The sequence below is a fragment of the Heloderma suspectum genome, chromosome 2 (assembly GCF_057233095.1).
Source record: "Heloderma suspectum isolate Gila_16-S chromosome 2, 16-S_ref, whole genome shotgun sequence".
Lineage (NCBI taxonomy): Eukaryota > Metazoa > Chordata > Lepidosauria > Squamata > Helodermatidae > Heloderma > Heloderma suspectum.
The window spans coordinates 141,013,525-141,026,798 of record NC_139459.1 but is presented as its reverse complement, the minus strand read 5'-3'; the positions used below and the strand labels follow the sequence as shown (position 1 = coordinate 141,026,798).

General features: G+C 43.8%; 1 protein-coding gene across 1 annotated transcript in view; it reads left to right on the top strand.

The window, feature by feature from the left end:
• SPMAP2L (sperm microtubule associated protein 2 like) overlaps positions 1-13,274 on the top strand; it is a 57,238-nt gene that overhangs the window by 26,841 nt on the left and 17,123 nt on the right. The window contains exons 3-5 of the mRNA XM_084832182.1: positions 2,166-2,219; positions 5,651-5,779; positions 11,602-11,739. Of these exons, the coding sequence (XP_084688308.1) occupies positions 2,166-2,219; positions 5,651-5,779; positions 11,602-11,739 (321 nt within the window). The remainder of the gene's footprint in view (positions 1-2,165; positions 2,220-5,650; positions 5,780-11,601; positions 11,740-13,274) is intronic.

The following is a 13,274-nucleotide window of genomic DNA, read 5'->3' as shown; positions in this document are numbered from 1 at the left end:
GAATGACTTTGGAGCTTAAGTGTAATTAGCCAAGTCCATTATCTGGGATTTTGCATCAAATGAACATATAATCTGTCATCTTCTTGTCAGTTCCCTCTTACTGCTCCCAGGGCAGATCAGGAGGAACAGAGCAGTTAGACATGTGCAGAAAAGCCTTCTAGCCCTTTCTGAAGAAAACTTGACTTTATACATTATGCAGCAGCAAGCCTGGGTTTTGTCAGGAGTCAGATTCAATCCCAATTGCCTGGCAAGTGCAGTTTGTATGATACTCGTGGGCACAAACACATGTTCCGATGCATTTGCATGTTTAGATATGCACTTAAAACACTTTAGGTCAGCCTTCCCCAACTTGGGGCCCTCCAACGGTGTGGGATTACAACTCCCATCATTCCCAGCCAGCATGACCAATGGGGAAGGCTGCCTTAGGTATACACCTAACAATGTAATGTTTGAAGTGGCCCTATGAAATCAGTGGTGTTCCTCGAGCTGTAGGGTTTTCAGGGCTGGTTTACATTTTATTTGGACAGAGGACTGAAACCACAGGTATTTTCATTGCCTGAGTATGCCTACAAATGCTGTATTTGGCTAGATAATACAAAGAGCATATTGAGAATCCATGAACTGCAACAGCAGAATATTCAGTGTTTGTTTTCAGTGGTTTAACTGCACATGGCTATATACCGATTTCAGTATATGAGATATATTTGTAACAAATTCCTATGGGTATCCAGTGTTTTGTCCTGATGTATTTTGAATATAAGTGTATTTTTTAGGATATGTCTTTGGAACCTTTGGCTATATTTTGCATTACTACATTGGACGTTCATACAAATTTGCTTGTGTACTGCGAACTTTGGGATGCTTCCCTCTTGCTGTAGATCAGGGGAGGGGAACTTTTTTCAGTCCAAGGACTGAATTCTAATCTGGCAAAGGTCTTGAGGGTCAAGTTCCATTTGTGGGCACGGCCGAAGGCAAAGTGATTGAGGTCACAGGCACAGTGGGCAGAGCCAAAATGGGATCTTTACCTATTTTAAGCTTACTCAAAAGTAAGCAGGACTGAATCACACAGCAGAATTTCCAAATAGCATCCCAAATACCAAGCCTCTCCATGTCTACTCAGAAGTAAGCATGAGCAGCATGAGCAGCATGTCACAAGTAAGCAGGGCAGGCCTCAGAGGTAAGCAGGACGGAATCACCCAGCACCTTCCTCCCTAGGCCCTGCCCCCTCTCCCCAGCAGGGATCAAAGCAGATCTTTGATCAGCAATTGATGGGAAATAGGTGCTTTTCCTTGCTGGGAGAGGGGGCAGGGCCTGGAGAGGAAGGTGGCGGACGGAGGTTTCCCCATGCCTTGTGTAGAGTGTGTTTACAAGTGACCGTAGAAGAAATGACACTTTGTGGTGACATTTCCCTGATCATATGAACTCACAGTTAGCCAAACCACACCATTTTTATGCATATCCATATACAGGAATTGGATGCAGCAAAAGTTTTTTTAAAAAAAGGAGGGGGATTATGTGGTACATAAATTTTTGCTGGAATCCATCAACTTTCTAGTGTCTGTCTCACTCAATAAAGCACTTTTATCTATACAAATAATTGACAAGCTTAGGGAATATAAGCTCTTTGGAGACCTTCTCTCTCTCTCTCTCTCTCTCTCTCTCTCTCTCTCTCTCTCTCATTCATTTATATTATCTCTCCTTATACTATAAAGCACCATGCACGCTGATGGCACTGTATAAATAAGATAAATCATACATAATAATTTTTTTTCCCACAGAGAGGGAAGTTGCATGCATGAACCCAAAACTTCTAGGAAGTTCAACATCCTTCCTGAAATGTAACTACTGAATGGGCCCTTAGGTTTTGACTCTAACATTTCTCTTAGACCATCTGGTGTTCTCACCTCAAGCATTGGCACTGGCATATCAGTTTGCAGTCGCTGAAATTCGTCCCTACGTTGGTGGGGCATGTCATTGTTTGTGACAGTGTGCTGACATATTACCTGATAGGCTGCATGCCACACACATGTTTTCGAGAGCAACAAGTCTAAGGGTTTTTCTGTTAAAATTTTCTAGCTGACAGGAACTTACACTCTTTCCATATTGGTCTTATCCATCTGTATGTTTATATTTATCTTGCAATGTAAACCTTTTGAACTTTCCAGGCTCCAAGAGCTAGCAAGACCAAAGGAGGCAAAAGATGTGTGGAACTTTACTCGGTAAGGTTGTGCATCTTAACAAAATATGTGAATTATAATAAGAATATTTAGCAATTATTCAGTGCTTTAGAGAGATTACATCACATGCTTTATCTCAGTTGTCTCATTATCTCATTTACAACAGCCCAGTACAGTAGGCCAATATTATCATCTCCATATTGCACACCATTAGAAGCTGAGAGAGGGGGTGGCATGTCTAAAGCCCACTAGCAAGTTCATTGCAGATGCAAGATTCGCACTGGGGCTTTGCAGCTCAGCTCATAACCATTTCTCTACACCAGCCTTCCCAAACCTGGTGCCTTCCAGGTGTGTTACTCTACAACTGCCAGTTGGCCGTGGGATGCTGGGAATTGTTGTCCAACACATCTGGAAGGTACCAGGTTGGGGGAGGCTGCTCTACACCAATACCTCTTTAGATGCTATAGTTGTTATGTGATTTTGCATAGCATTAGAACATATTAATTTTATGTATTTATTTTATTTATATCCCACCTTTCTTCCTTCTTTTAACTCAAGTTGGTGCACATATGGTTCCCTGGCAGTCTCCCATCCAGGCATTTACAAGGGCTTTAGCAAGGATGCTACCTCATGTACTTTCAGCCCACCATGGCCTGGGCTGTAGTTTTAATATTTATAGTCTGATGAATTGTGCCTAGCTTCAAAAAACAAATCAAAAGATGGATCACAGATTATTTGAGAAGACAGAGTTACAGTTCTCGCTACTGAATAGATTCATCAATTGAGAAACTCTATTAGACAGTTAAACTAAGGAAAATATGTACCGAAAGTAAACTGAAAAAGTGACTGAATGCCACCAACAGCAAAAAAGAGGCACTGACAAATAATTAATCATAACTTATCATCACAGTGTATAATATGCTAAAAAATGACTGTTTTCTATCTGCTAGTTTCCCATTCAGCCATTGGCTGAGCTGATGTGACATCACTGAATGATAATGACTGTCTTAACTGCTGAGGGGAAAGAGTAAATCATGGAATGTTTCAGACAAATAATTGTGTTAGTCTGTAGGCAAAACCAGCAAAGAGGCCTGTGGAACCGTTAATAAATGTCTGATGGCATGAGCTTTCATAGGAAAGAGCCTGCTTGATTGCATGGATGAAGTGGAGAGTAGAGGATGTTATATCAGTATATTTTTACGCTCCTGCATCCCAGTCCTGAGGGGGGTGAACTTGCAGAGGCTTCAACACTTACTCAGGCTTCAGTTTCCTAGATGAGGGCACTGGAGACTTGTAGGGTTTCTTTTATAAAATGTTTATACTGTGCTCAGGATGAAGGTTTACAACAGCAGAACTCCAAGCAAACCTTGCTTCCTCTCAACTGCCCAGGGATCTTCATCTGCAAGATAAAACCTGCTCTCCCTTTGTCTAAGATTCAGCCTTCCCCCAGATTCATTTCCTCCTCTCAGGCCTTGTAGGACAAAGGTTATCAGTTCAAGAGTCAGAGTTGCTGGGGGGAAGTCCTCAGTCTCTTTGTACTCGGCAGCACTGAATTTTAAGGGATCCACGGAGGTAATTTAGACTGACCCCAAACACATAACAGTGTTCTAGAAATATGAGGGGGAAGGAAGAAATTAGTTTTACAAGGAGAAACTAAAAGATAAAGAGGCATATAATAGTGACAGCAGAAATACAATATATAGGTCAGTTGGTAAAGTGCTTGGATCCTTGAATGTTGTTGGGAAAATGGATTGGAAGGGAAACACGGAATCCCTGTCATCATTTTTCGGACATCCTCCTGAGTTTTTGGCTAAAATACACACAGGTTTTCAGAATGTTTGTATGTGCATATGTTTATGCTTATGTATGAATACATACTGTAGCTATGTTTGCTTGTGTCTATAACCATTGTCTCTGCTGTGACAGCCAGATCAACCTCTTAAAAGTAATACTTGGAAACCTGCAGTTTCAGTGTTCTGAAATAAGAGAGATTCTTTGAATAATGAACATCGTGAAATATCAGTTTCCGGTAACAGATGGATAAACTAGGAAGTCTTTTACAGACGTATGAAGACCCCTTTGTGATGTATGTGTGTGTATGTGCTGTGTGACAATTGTGTATGATTGCCTCCTTTCAATAAGTTAAAAAGTTAATAAAAAAATACAGAACGTCTGACACTGTTCTGTGTTATATGGAGCAAGGAAGCTGTCATGGCTAGTGGGCTGCCTTTAGGTTCTGAGCAGGCAGGTAGTCGAGCTGGGAAGCAGGTGGGCAGGACTGGGCAGTCTGAGAGTAGTGCAAGCTGTACCTTAATGATGTGTCACTCAGACTGGAGAACCAGGCCAGTGTCAGAAGGTTTATAAGATGAGGTGGGACCCTTTGGGGCCTTTGCGGCACTTGACCCTGAGGTAGTAGCTGCCTTCCTTGCGTATAGCTACCTGCTGTGGTGGCATTGAAGACCAGCAGAGGGCAAGCAAGCTATCACCATGGTGCAGGGAGTAACTAGGGATGTACGAAAGTCACTTACCTTTTCGCAGGTGTGATTCGCGGTGGGGGGGAGGCACTTCGCTTCCCCCCCCGAAGTTCAGGTGAGGGGGGGAGGCGTCCCGCCTCGCCTGGCCAAAATTTAGGCCGGGGGGGAGGCGCCCCGCCTCGCCCGGCCGAAATTCAGGCCGGGGAGAAGCGCCCCGTCTCCCCAGCCGCGAAAGAAAAAGTAAAAAAACAAAAAACCCCGTGATAGGCTACGTAACGATTAACGTAGCCTATCACGGCTAGATTTCCAAAGTCAGCTGTGATAGGCTTCGTTAATCGTCACGTAGCCTATCACGGGTGACTTTGGGGGGAAAAAAAAAGCGCGTACGCAAATGGCAGCGGCCCATGGGCGCCGCCATTTGCGTTCCTTATTTTGGCACGTCTAGTCTACGTAAAGATTTACGTAGACTACGGCGAAAATAAGGGAACGCTTACCTCAAGGCAAGCCTACTGAGAACTAGAGGACTAATTATACAATGCCACTGGGCCCTGTCACCCCTAATCATATCCAGATTGAATTATTGCAATGTGACCTATGTGGGCCACCTTTGTAAAGTGTTCAGAAACTCCAGCTGGTGCAAAATGCCACAATAAGAGGCTTGACTGGTGCTTGACTGGTTTTAGATTATGTGACTCTGTTGCTGCTCTAACTTTTACTGGCTTCTTAGCTGTTCCCAAGCCCAATTCAAAGTGCTGGCTATCACCTTTCAAGCCTCATATGGCCATTGGCCATGCTGGCTGGGAATTATGAGTGTTGTCATCCAACACATCTGGAGGGTACCAGGTTGGGGAAGCCTGGTTTAAAGTGAAAATAAGCTACAGTAGCATATATGTGTGTGGTATATATAATATGTTAAATTCTCAGTGTGATGACATATGGTTGTATACATGAGGATCTAACCATGTCTTGGTTGGCACTTGTGTCCTTTATTCACAACAGTAAGTTAGTCTGGGGAAACCAAGAGACAATATGGCCCCTTCCGTCCTGCGTTCTGATGAGTCAACCATCCACAAGAATCCTGGCTTTGGCAAAACCCAAGACAAAATCTGATGGAAATCTCCAGAACAGGTTTGTCTTTCTCGCTCTCATTTAAAATCATACTTGAACTGAATGACAGAAGCTTGGGTTGAAAGGACTATACAGCTGGTTCCACATGGCCAAGGGACCTTGGGACTTGTGTTTCCTGAACAGCAGCTCTCTATGCTGTATGGCGAACATCTTTTGAAACCAAGGAGAGTCTCCCAAATGCAACTTGTGATATGGCATGGGAGTCTGTGCAAAGAAGAAAGGTCATACATTTAAGGGTTGCCTCCCTTAAATGTGGCAGGAGAAAAGGGAGCTGCAATTTTTCACACTGGTTCCTCCCCGGGGTGCCCCTTCTCTTCCCATGGTGGCAAGCAAGACTCTAGGGCAGTGGTTCTCAACCTTCCTAATGCCGCCACCCTTTAATACAGTTCCTCATGTTGTGGTGACCCCCAACCATAAAATTATTTTCGTTGCTACTTCATAACTGTAATTTTGCTACTGTTACGAATCGTAATGTAAATATCTGATCCATTGTCATGGGATGGTTTGCTAATGAAAATAATATATAACAATAGCTTTAATAATACAAAAGATGATACATGGCATAGTTCAGTCATTCATTACAGTTTCCTATGATTCACCATTCTCTGTGTTGTTGTTTTTACATACCTGTTACTATCACAAGGGGGCAGTATTCACATCAACCACAGCTGAATATAAAAAGACCGATCAGCATCCAGATTAAGTTCCCATGGTACAGATTTTTTTTTTTTTTGCAGTAGTTGATGATTTTACAGTACATGATTTTACATTTACCCAGTAATTATAATTCATGAAGTGTCATTTTACCTCCAATACTGCTGCTTTCAACACAGTAGCTGCTTTTAACAGAGTAGCTGCTTTCAACACAGCAGCTGCTTTCTACACAGTAGCTGCTCTCTACACAGTAGCTGCTCTCTACACATGTGTGACTGGTCCGCATAAGTACATTATGGCACCAACCCTGTCACATACACCTGTATTTGTACGGGGTGTATGTGATGGGGTTGGCGCGATGATGTCATCACGCCGGGTACTCATATGTGGGCATATCTGCCTGGAGACGGATAGAGGAGCGGTGTCTCGGTTCCTAAGACCATCGGAAATATGTGTTTTCCGATGGTCTTAGGTGACCCCTGTGAAAGGGTCGTTCGACCCCCAAAGGGGTCGCGACCCACAGGTTGAGAACCGCTGCTCTAGGGGCTTCTTCACACAGAGCTTTTATCCTGCTATTGAGATTGCTCACTCAGGGAAGTTTCCGGGCCCTTTAGATGAGGTTGTGAACCTCCAGGGCATCTCTTGCACTAATTGACCTTTGTTCAATTTTTTAAAAAGATCGGAGATAATGAGCTATCAAATTACCACGCTAGAGTTCCACCTGTGTTCCCTCCTGTGAAAAAGGAAAAGTTGCAATAAGAGGAGCTAGACCAACAAAGCATATGGCAGACTCAGATAAGGGGGGAAAGAGGCAGGGAGGAAGCTCGTGTAAAGGGAGTCGTTGTAATCCTGCATTTAAAATGGAAGCAGAAAGCCCTGTTTTAAATGCAGGATTTTAGGCTGGTGTAGAGATGCTCTAGATGTGCCATGAAGCAAATGGGGAAGGGAGCCAGACAACCAGACCAGGGAGCGAACAGGCAGAAGAGAGCCACTGCAGCCTTGTCTCCCATAGCATTGGGTGTTTGGCAGCCCTACAAAACTTTCATTTTGCTTGTGTACAGTGTTGGGATTGCCTGAGATAGCTCTTTGTATCCCAGCTAGAGATCTTAGGTTGTAGATCTGAATGAAAGAAAGAAAGAAAGAAAGAAAGAACAATAAAACCCCACATGCAAAGGGGGGAGTTTTACTCCTTGGAGAAGCAGCAGCTTGGGAACAAAATCTTGACTGACCAAAGCCATAATTTAAATGAAATTAAGAAAAAAGCTGGTATGTGACTCTTCCTGGGTAGGAATTCCAATGGGTTTTTCAACCCTGCCTTTCAATCAGACCTTAAACACTGCTCACAATATTGTTGAGACTACTGGCTGACCATTCTTTTGTTAGGTGGAATGCTGGTTAATAGCTCAGAATGTTCAACTAATGTTTCATCCATGGAAGTGAATGGTTAGGAGATGTTTGCCTGATTAGTTGGGAATCTTTTGAGTGAGAGCATGGAGAAGGTGATCTGTGTCTATGTGCAGTTTTGGGGAGAGATAGAGACAGAAGACCTTTTCAAAACTGGGGGTACAGTAAACACACCACAGTGGAATTACGGTGGGCTCTGCCCACAGCCTATGCATTTTGCAGGGATACAGAGCAAGAAAACGAAGCTGGAAAAAATAGATTGGGGGCAGGGTCTGCTGTTGCAAGCCTGCTTATCAGCTACCTTGTAGGAGTTCCTCTGCCTTTACTTAAGCTTTGCTCGTATATTTGTAATTATATCAAATATTACAAAAACACTAAGACTGGGTTCACACGACATGCTAACCAGTTACAGGTGACTGCCCATGATGGGTTAGTGTGTCATGTGAACCCGGACCATTCTTATTAGGCTGGATCTGCAGTAGGGGTTGTTTTTCCCATGATGGGTCAGCATGTCGTGTGAACCCGGACATGCCAGCCCATCATAGGTAAAGGTCATTGGTCAGTGAGCCACTTGGCAAGACCAGCAGAAACCTTTGTCACTCTTGCTGAGCAGGGCCATGATTGCCATTTGCGATCGCTGCCAGGCCGCTGCCCCTGCCCCTTTCCCCTTGCCAGTGACATCCCCTCCAATGGTGCCCAAGTGGCACTTTGGAGGGGCTATCACCCCCCTTTCACCTCTGCCAGTCCCCCTTTCCCGGCTCCAATCCCAATCTTGATTGTGGTTGGAACCCTTTTAAAAGAAATTCCCATCCACATTTGTGCATAAAAACAGGACTGGGACAATTTTTCCACACTTTCCCATGCCCGGGGAATATGCACAATTTTTTTTTTAAGCTAAAAGTGCCCTGTGCCAAAAATCAGCTAGGGGTGGGGTAAATCCAATCCCCTGCCATGGGCCTTGTTGCCCCAAGGGTCCGTGGCTGGGGCTGTATTTCAGCCCAGCTGATCTTCGGCAAGGGGTGCTTTTAAATTCCAACACAGTCCTATGGAGCCGATACTCCATACGGTTGTATAGGAATTTAAAAGCACCCCTTGCCGACAGTCGGTTGTGGGCGGGGGATCCAGCCCCCACTGTGGACCCCTGGGGCAAGGGTTTTAAAAAAAAGATTTGCGCACATTTCCTGGGCATGGGGAAGTGAAAAAAAAATCTAGTCCTGTTTTTGTGCACAAATGGGGCCGGGAATTTTTTTTTTTAAGGTCTCCAACCGTAGTCAAGATCATGATTGGAAGACAAGGTGGGTCTGCTACGAAGCCCCCTGGGACGTTGGGTGGAGGACTGAGGGGGAGGGAGGGGGGACGCAGGGCAAACAAGCCACATACTGTGGGTTGTTCACAAAACTACCCACAGTGCACGCCTAGCCACCCACCATGGGCTAGCGTGTCGTGCGAATGTGCCGTAAGTCTCCAGCGCTCTCTCACATCCAAAGGGTGGGTGACCAGCCAGATGGGCGATTAATAAATTTAATAAATAAATACATTTTATAAATAAAGGTCACCAAACCAGAGTAGTGTTACTCCTGAAACATCTCACGTCTTGGGGAAATAGGGAGCATGTAACAGTATCTGTATACTACAAGTACGTATCAGTTTTATACCAGTTTTAGTGTTATATACCAGTTTTAACTTCTCACAAAGAATGCTGGGATTTGTAATTTTGTGAGTTCTCTGCTAGAGATCTCGGGTCTCCACTCCCCCCACCCCTGAACTACATTTCCTGAAGTTGCTCGGGAAAGCAAAGGATGGGTATTAAGCCAGTTTTAAGCATGTGGTATAGCTCTACCCTTTGCCTCATCCCTCAATTCATTTTGGCTCCGAACGTGGGAAACTCTAGAGTCTGGATTATCAGCTGGTGCCCAGAGGCTGCACCTAGAAGCTGCCATCATTTTTCCCACCAAGAACAACCGCTAGCCATGCTGGATGTGAAAGGGGGCACCTCTCAATTGACAGGTGCACCTCTGAGCAGGAAATGAGAGTTTGCCTCTTATTTCCTGCTAGGATGACCAGCTCCCCAGTGAGAAGTAGCACCTTGGATGCTGCTCTTGGCCTGGCCAGTGATCACCTCAGAGGCCCATGTCCCATTGTAGAGGCCTCCTTTATGATTCTCCTTTTCCCAATTGGAGATGTGCTCAGTGCCCAAGTATAAAGTAGCAGCTTGCTCTCTGTTTCTGGATCAGCCAACCTACTTCCAGGTGCTCAGGTGATCTGCTTCTTAGTTGGCCTGCCACCCTGCTTCTTTCCATTGGGACGTGGGAAATGCCCCCTCCTCAGACACAAGTTCCTCTAGAGGGTAATCATAGCTGGGTAACCAAAGCAGCATCCAGATTCCAGACCATCCAAAGCACTTTTAAGCCTGACTGACTTTATTGGGAACGATTTCGACACTTGCTCAGTTCTCCCATTCAAATAGGTTGCATTTAAAAGTGCTTACATTTGGTTGCATCATGTCCCAAGTTTGGTTTGAGTACCAACAAAAGGAAAATATTGGGCATGATCCTGCTGAAGCCCCATCGATTTCAGTGAAAGAGAAAGTTAAGCATGAACATATCCATTCTCCCACTGAAATCAGTGGGACCTAAATACGCTTAGTTGGCTGGATGGTGCCTACTGTTTTTATCTTGCTAGTGTATTAATTTTTGTCCTGGAAAATGGAGATGCTGTTGTAAATCATCTTGGTAGTTTTCCACATAGTTTCTACTGCTGCTGTTCAATAAATATCACATTTGGCCATAAGCAGTAACTGAAGCTAGTGGTTTGTGCATTGCTTTTGCACTCAGATTAGTGTAGTTCTCTTAGGGCATATGCACACCACAAATGTAAACTCCTTTAATGATAATTTCCTCTTCCCCAAAGTCCCAGTGCCCTCATCAAATTAGAATTCCTGGGATACTTTGGGGAAAGTCTTGAAAGTGGCATAAGTCCACAAATATAAGTTGGTAATGTAGATGTGTCCTAAACAGGATGGTGGTCGTTGCTTTCCCCAGATATTGGCTTCCCATTACTTCCTGCAGTGGTTTTGGCCTTCAGATGTTATACAAGTATCTCTAGGTGAAGTGGAGGAAGTTCAGTGTTTATTATTAATGTAATGGTCAACATGCTTTGAGATCAGCAACCGGCAGGCAATACGGAGTGTTAAGAAAAGGACGTAGCAGTACTCTTGATTGCCAAGAGGGTCTGACTTGTGAATCGAGCAGCTGTTTGTGCTGGAGTGGTGGGATGTTTTAGTTTGAATTCCAGACATTAGACCCTTTTGAGTGCCAGCTCATAAAGCACAATGGAACAATTTCTGGAATGATTTGAGCACAGCTCTATATTGTGTGAATTCTCTGCCTTGGATTTTCCCCACAGGTCTTCTATTTATGACTGGGGGCAGAATTACTTCATTTGTATCAAATTAAGATTTTATTTAAAACCACTGTTGATTTTATTGAAATAAGGGCTCATTGTATTTTTAAAAATATGATTTAAGCTTAGAAAACTTTTTTTATTTTTTTACAAAATCATAGATTTTTTTATCCACCCTGATGGGATGGAAAAGGTTTGGCTAGAACCCTTCTCCTGGTTGGTGCATTTGTTCATATTCATCATCAAGAAACCATAAATAGAGCCAGGATGAACTAAGTAAAGTGGTATTCACACTTTGGACTTGCTGTTGGAGTAGCACACCTCTGCTTTGTCTGCACTGATACCTTGTGATTTCTCCAAAGGTCCCTCTTCTTGTACAGCTGTGGTCGGGAATCTGAGATCTGGCATCGCCCCCCAGGACTGCATTCTGTAATGCCATCCAAACGAATACTACAGCTAGCAGAACCTAGACAATACTCAGCAATTTACCTGAAACAAAGGTGAGACCTTCGCACTGCAAGCTGTGTTGTTACTATATTCCAGTTGGGTTTTCAGCACAGAATTCATAAGAGATAAGCCCTTTAGAGAGGCCTTACTTTCTAACATAGGTTTAATTCACGTTTACTTACACAAATATAGGAGCTGCCTCCGGCATGGTTCTATGGTACACCAATACTGTGTTTGTGGAGGTGCCGTGTGGGAGATGTCACTAATGTGGCTCCTTCACACACAAATTGTGGACTCCTCAGTGGGGCAATGTTTGCATGGGAAGGAATTACATAACTGGCCCTTCCCACATGGTTCCCATGCCACTGCCTGTACGTGAATGGGTCCATGGAAAGACATTGATCCATGTCTGAAGAACTAGTCTCCCTATCAAAATCAAAGATCAACGGTCAGGCTACTGGTATTTATTTATTTATTTATTATTTAATTAAATTTATTAATTGCCCATCTGGCTGGTCACCCAGCCACTCTGGGCGATGTATAGCATACAATAAAACAGTTTAAAACAAAATTCTACAGTAAAAACATTGTCTAAAATACCCTAACCCACTTGGTAGTGCAAGCAGGATACTGGAAGTGAACAGCTGGCTACACAGATGGTGTCACTGAGAAAGATTTGGTTTCTTAGACCATGTATGCTACCAAAATGAAGGGCCGCTGGCAGGAGAAATGTAATAAATGAAATGAATGAGGAGATGGGGTGCACCTGACAAGAGCATGTTTGGCAGGAGCCTTGCAAGGTTGGTCAAGAGGGCTTTAAGGTAGATCCCGTAGGGGAGGATGGAAAAAGGCCCAAGCTAAGTACTGAGCCAAGTATTAGGACAAGAACATGTGTGGCAAAGGAAGACTGTTAAGAGGGACTGCGTCTAACTACACAGACCCTAAAGTTAAGTTCAGAACTCCACCTACTTTTATGCCTCCTGGACCTATCGATCCAGCTGTATAAACTTTTAAAAGGTTGGTGTTACAGAACCAAGAAAATATAGAGACAGCAGCTCCACAACCTTGGCACAATAAGAATAGGAAAGAACAACAGATTCTTAGAGAATTATCTGTGGATGCTTCAGTTGTTATCAACTGAATAAGGGGAGGGGGAAGCCACAGTTATTTGGAATAGCCAAGATTATAAAAATGAGGTCCTTTGTCAACAGATAGGTCTGATATATGCCATACAACCTGACTAACGATATTGTGAAAGATATCAAGTTTGTTCTAGAAGAAGGTATAAGCCTATGTTATATAGAAACTAATGAATACAGGTTTCTTAATAGGTGTGTAGAAGTGAGAATCAGCAAGTGCATCTTTTTCTTTCCTCTGCATGATAAGCTGTATCTGCCAGAACTTATAAGAACATAAGAATTGCCCTGCTAGATCACACCAAAGGTCCATTTAGTCCAGCATTCTGTTCACACAGTGACCAACCAGCTGCCTGTGGGAAACCCACAAGCAGACATGAGTGCGAGAGCACCCTCCCACCTATGTTCCCCAGCAACTGGTGTACATAGGAATACTGACTGTGATAACAGAG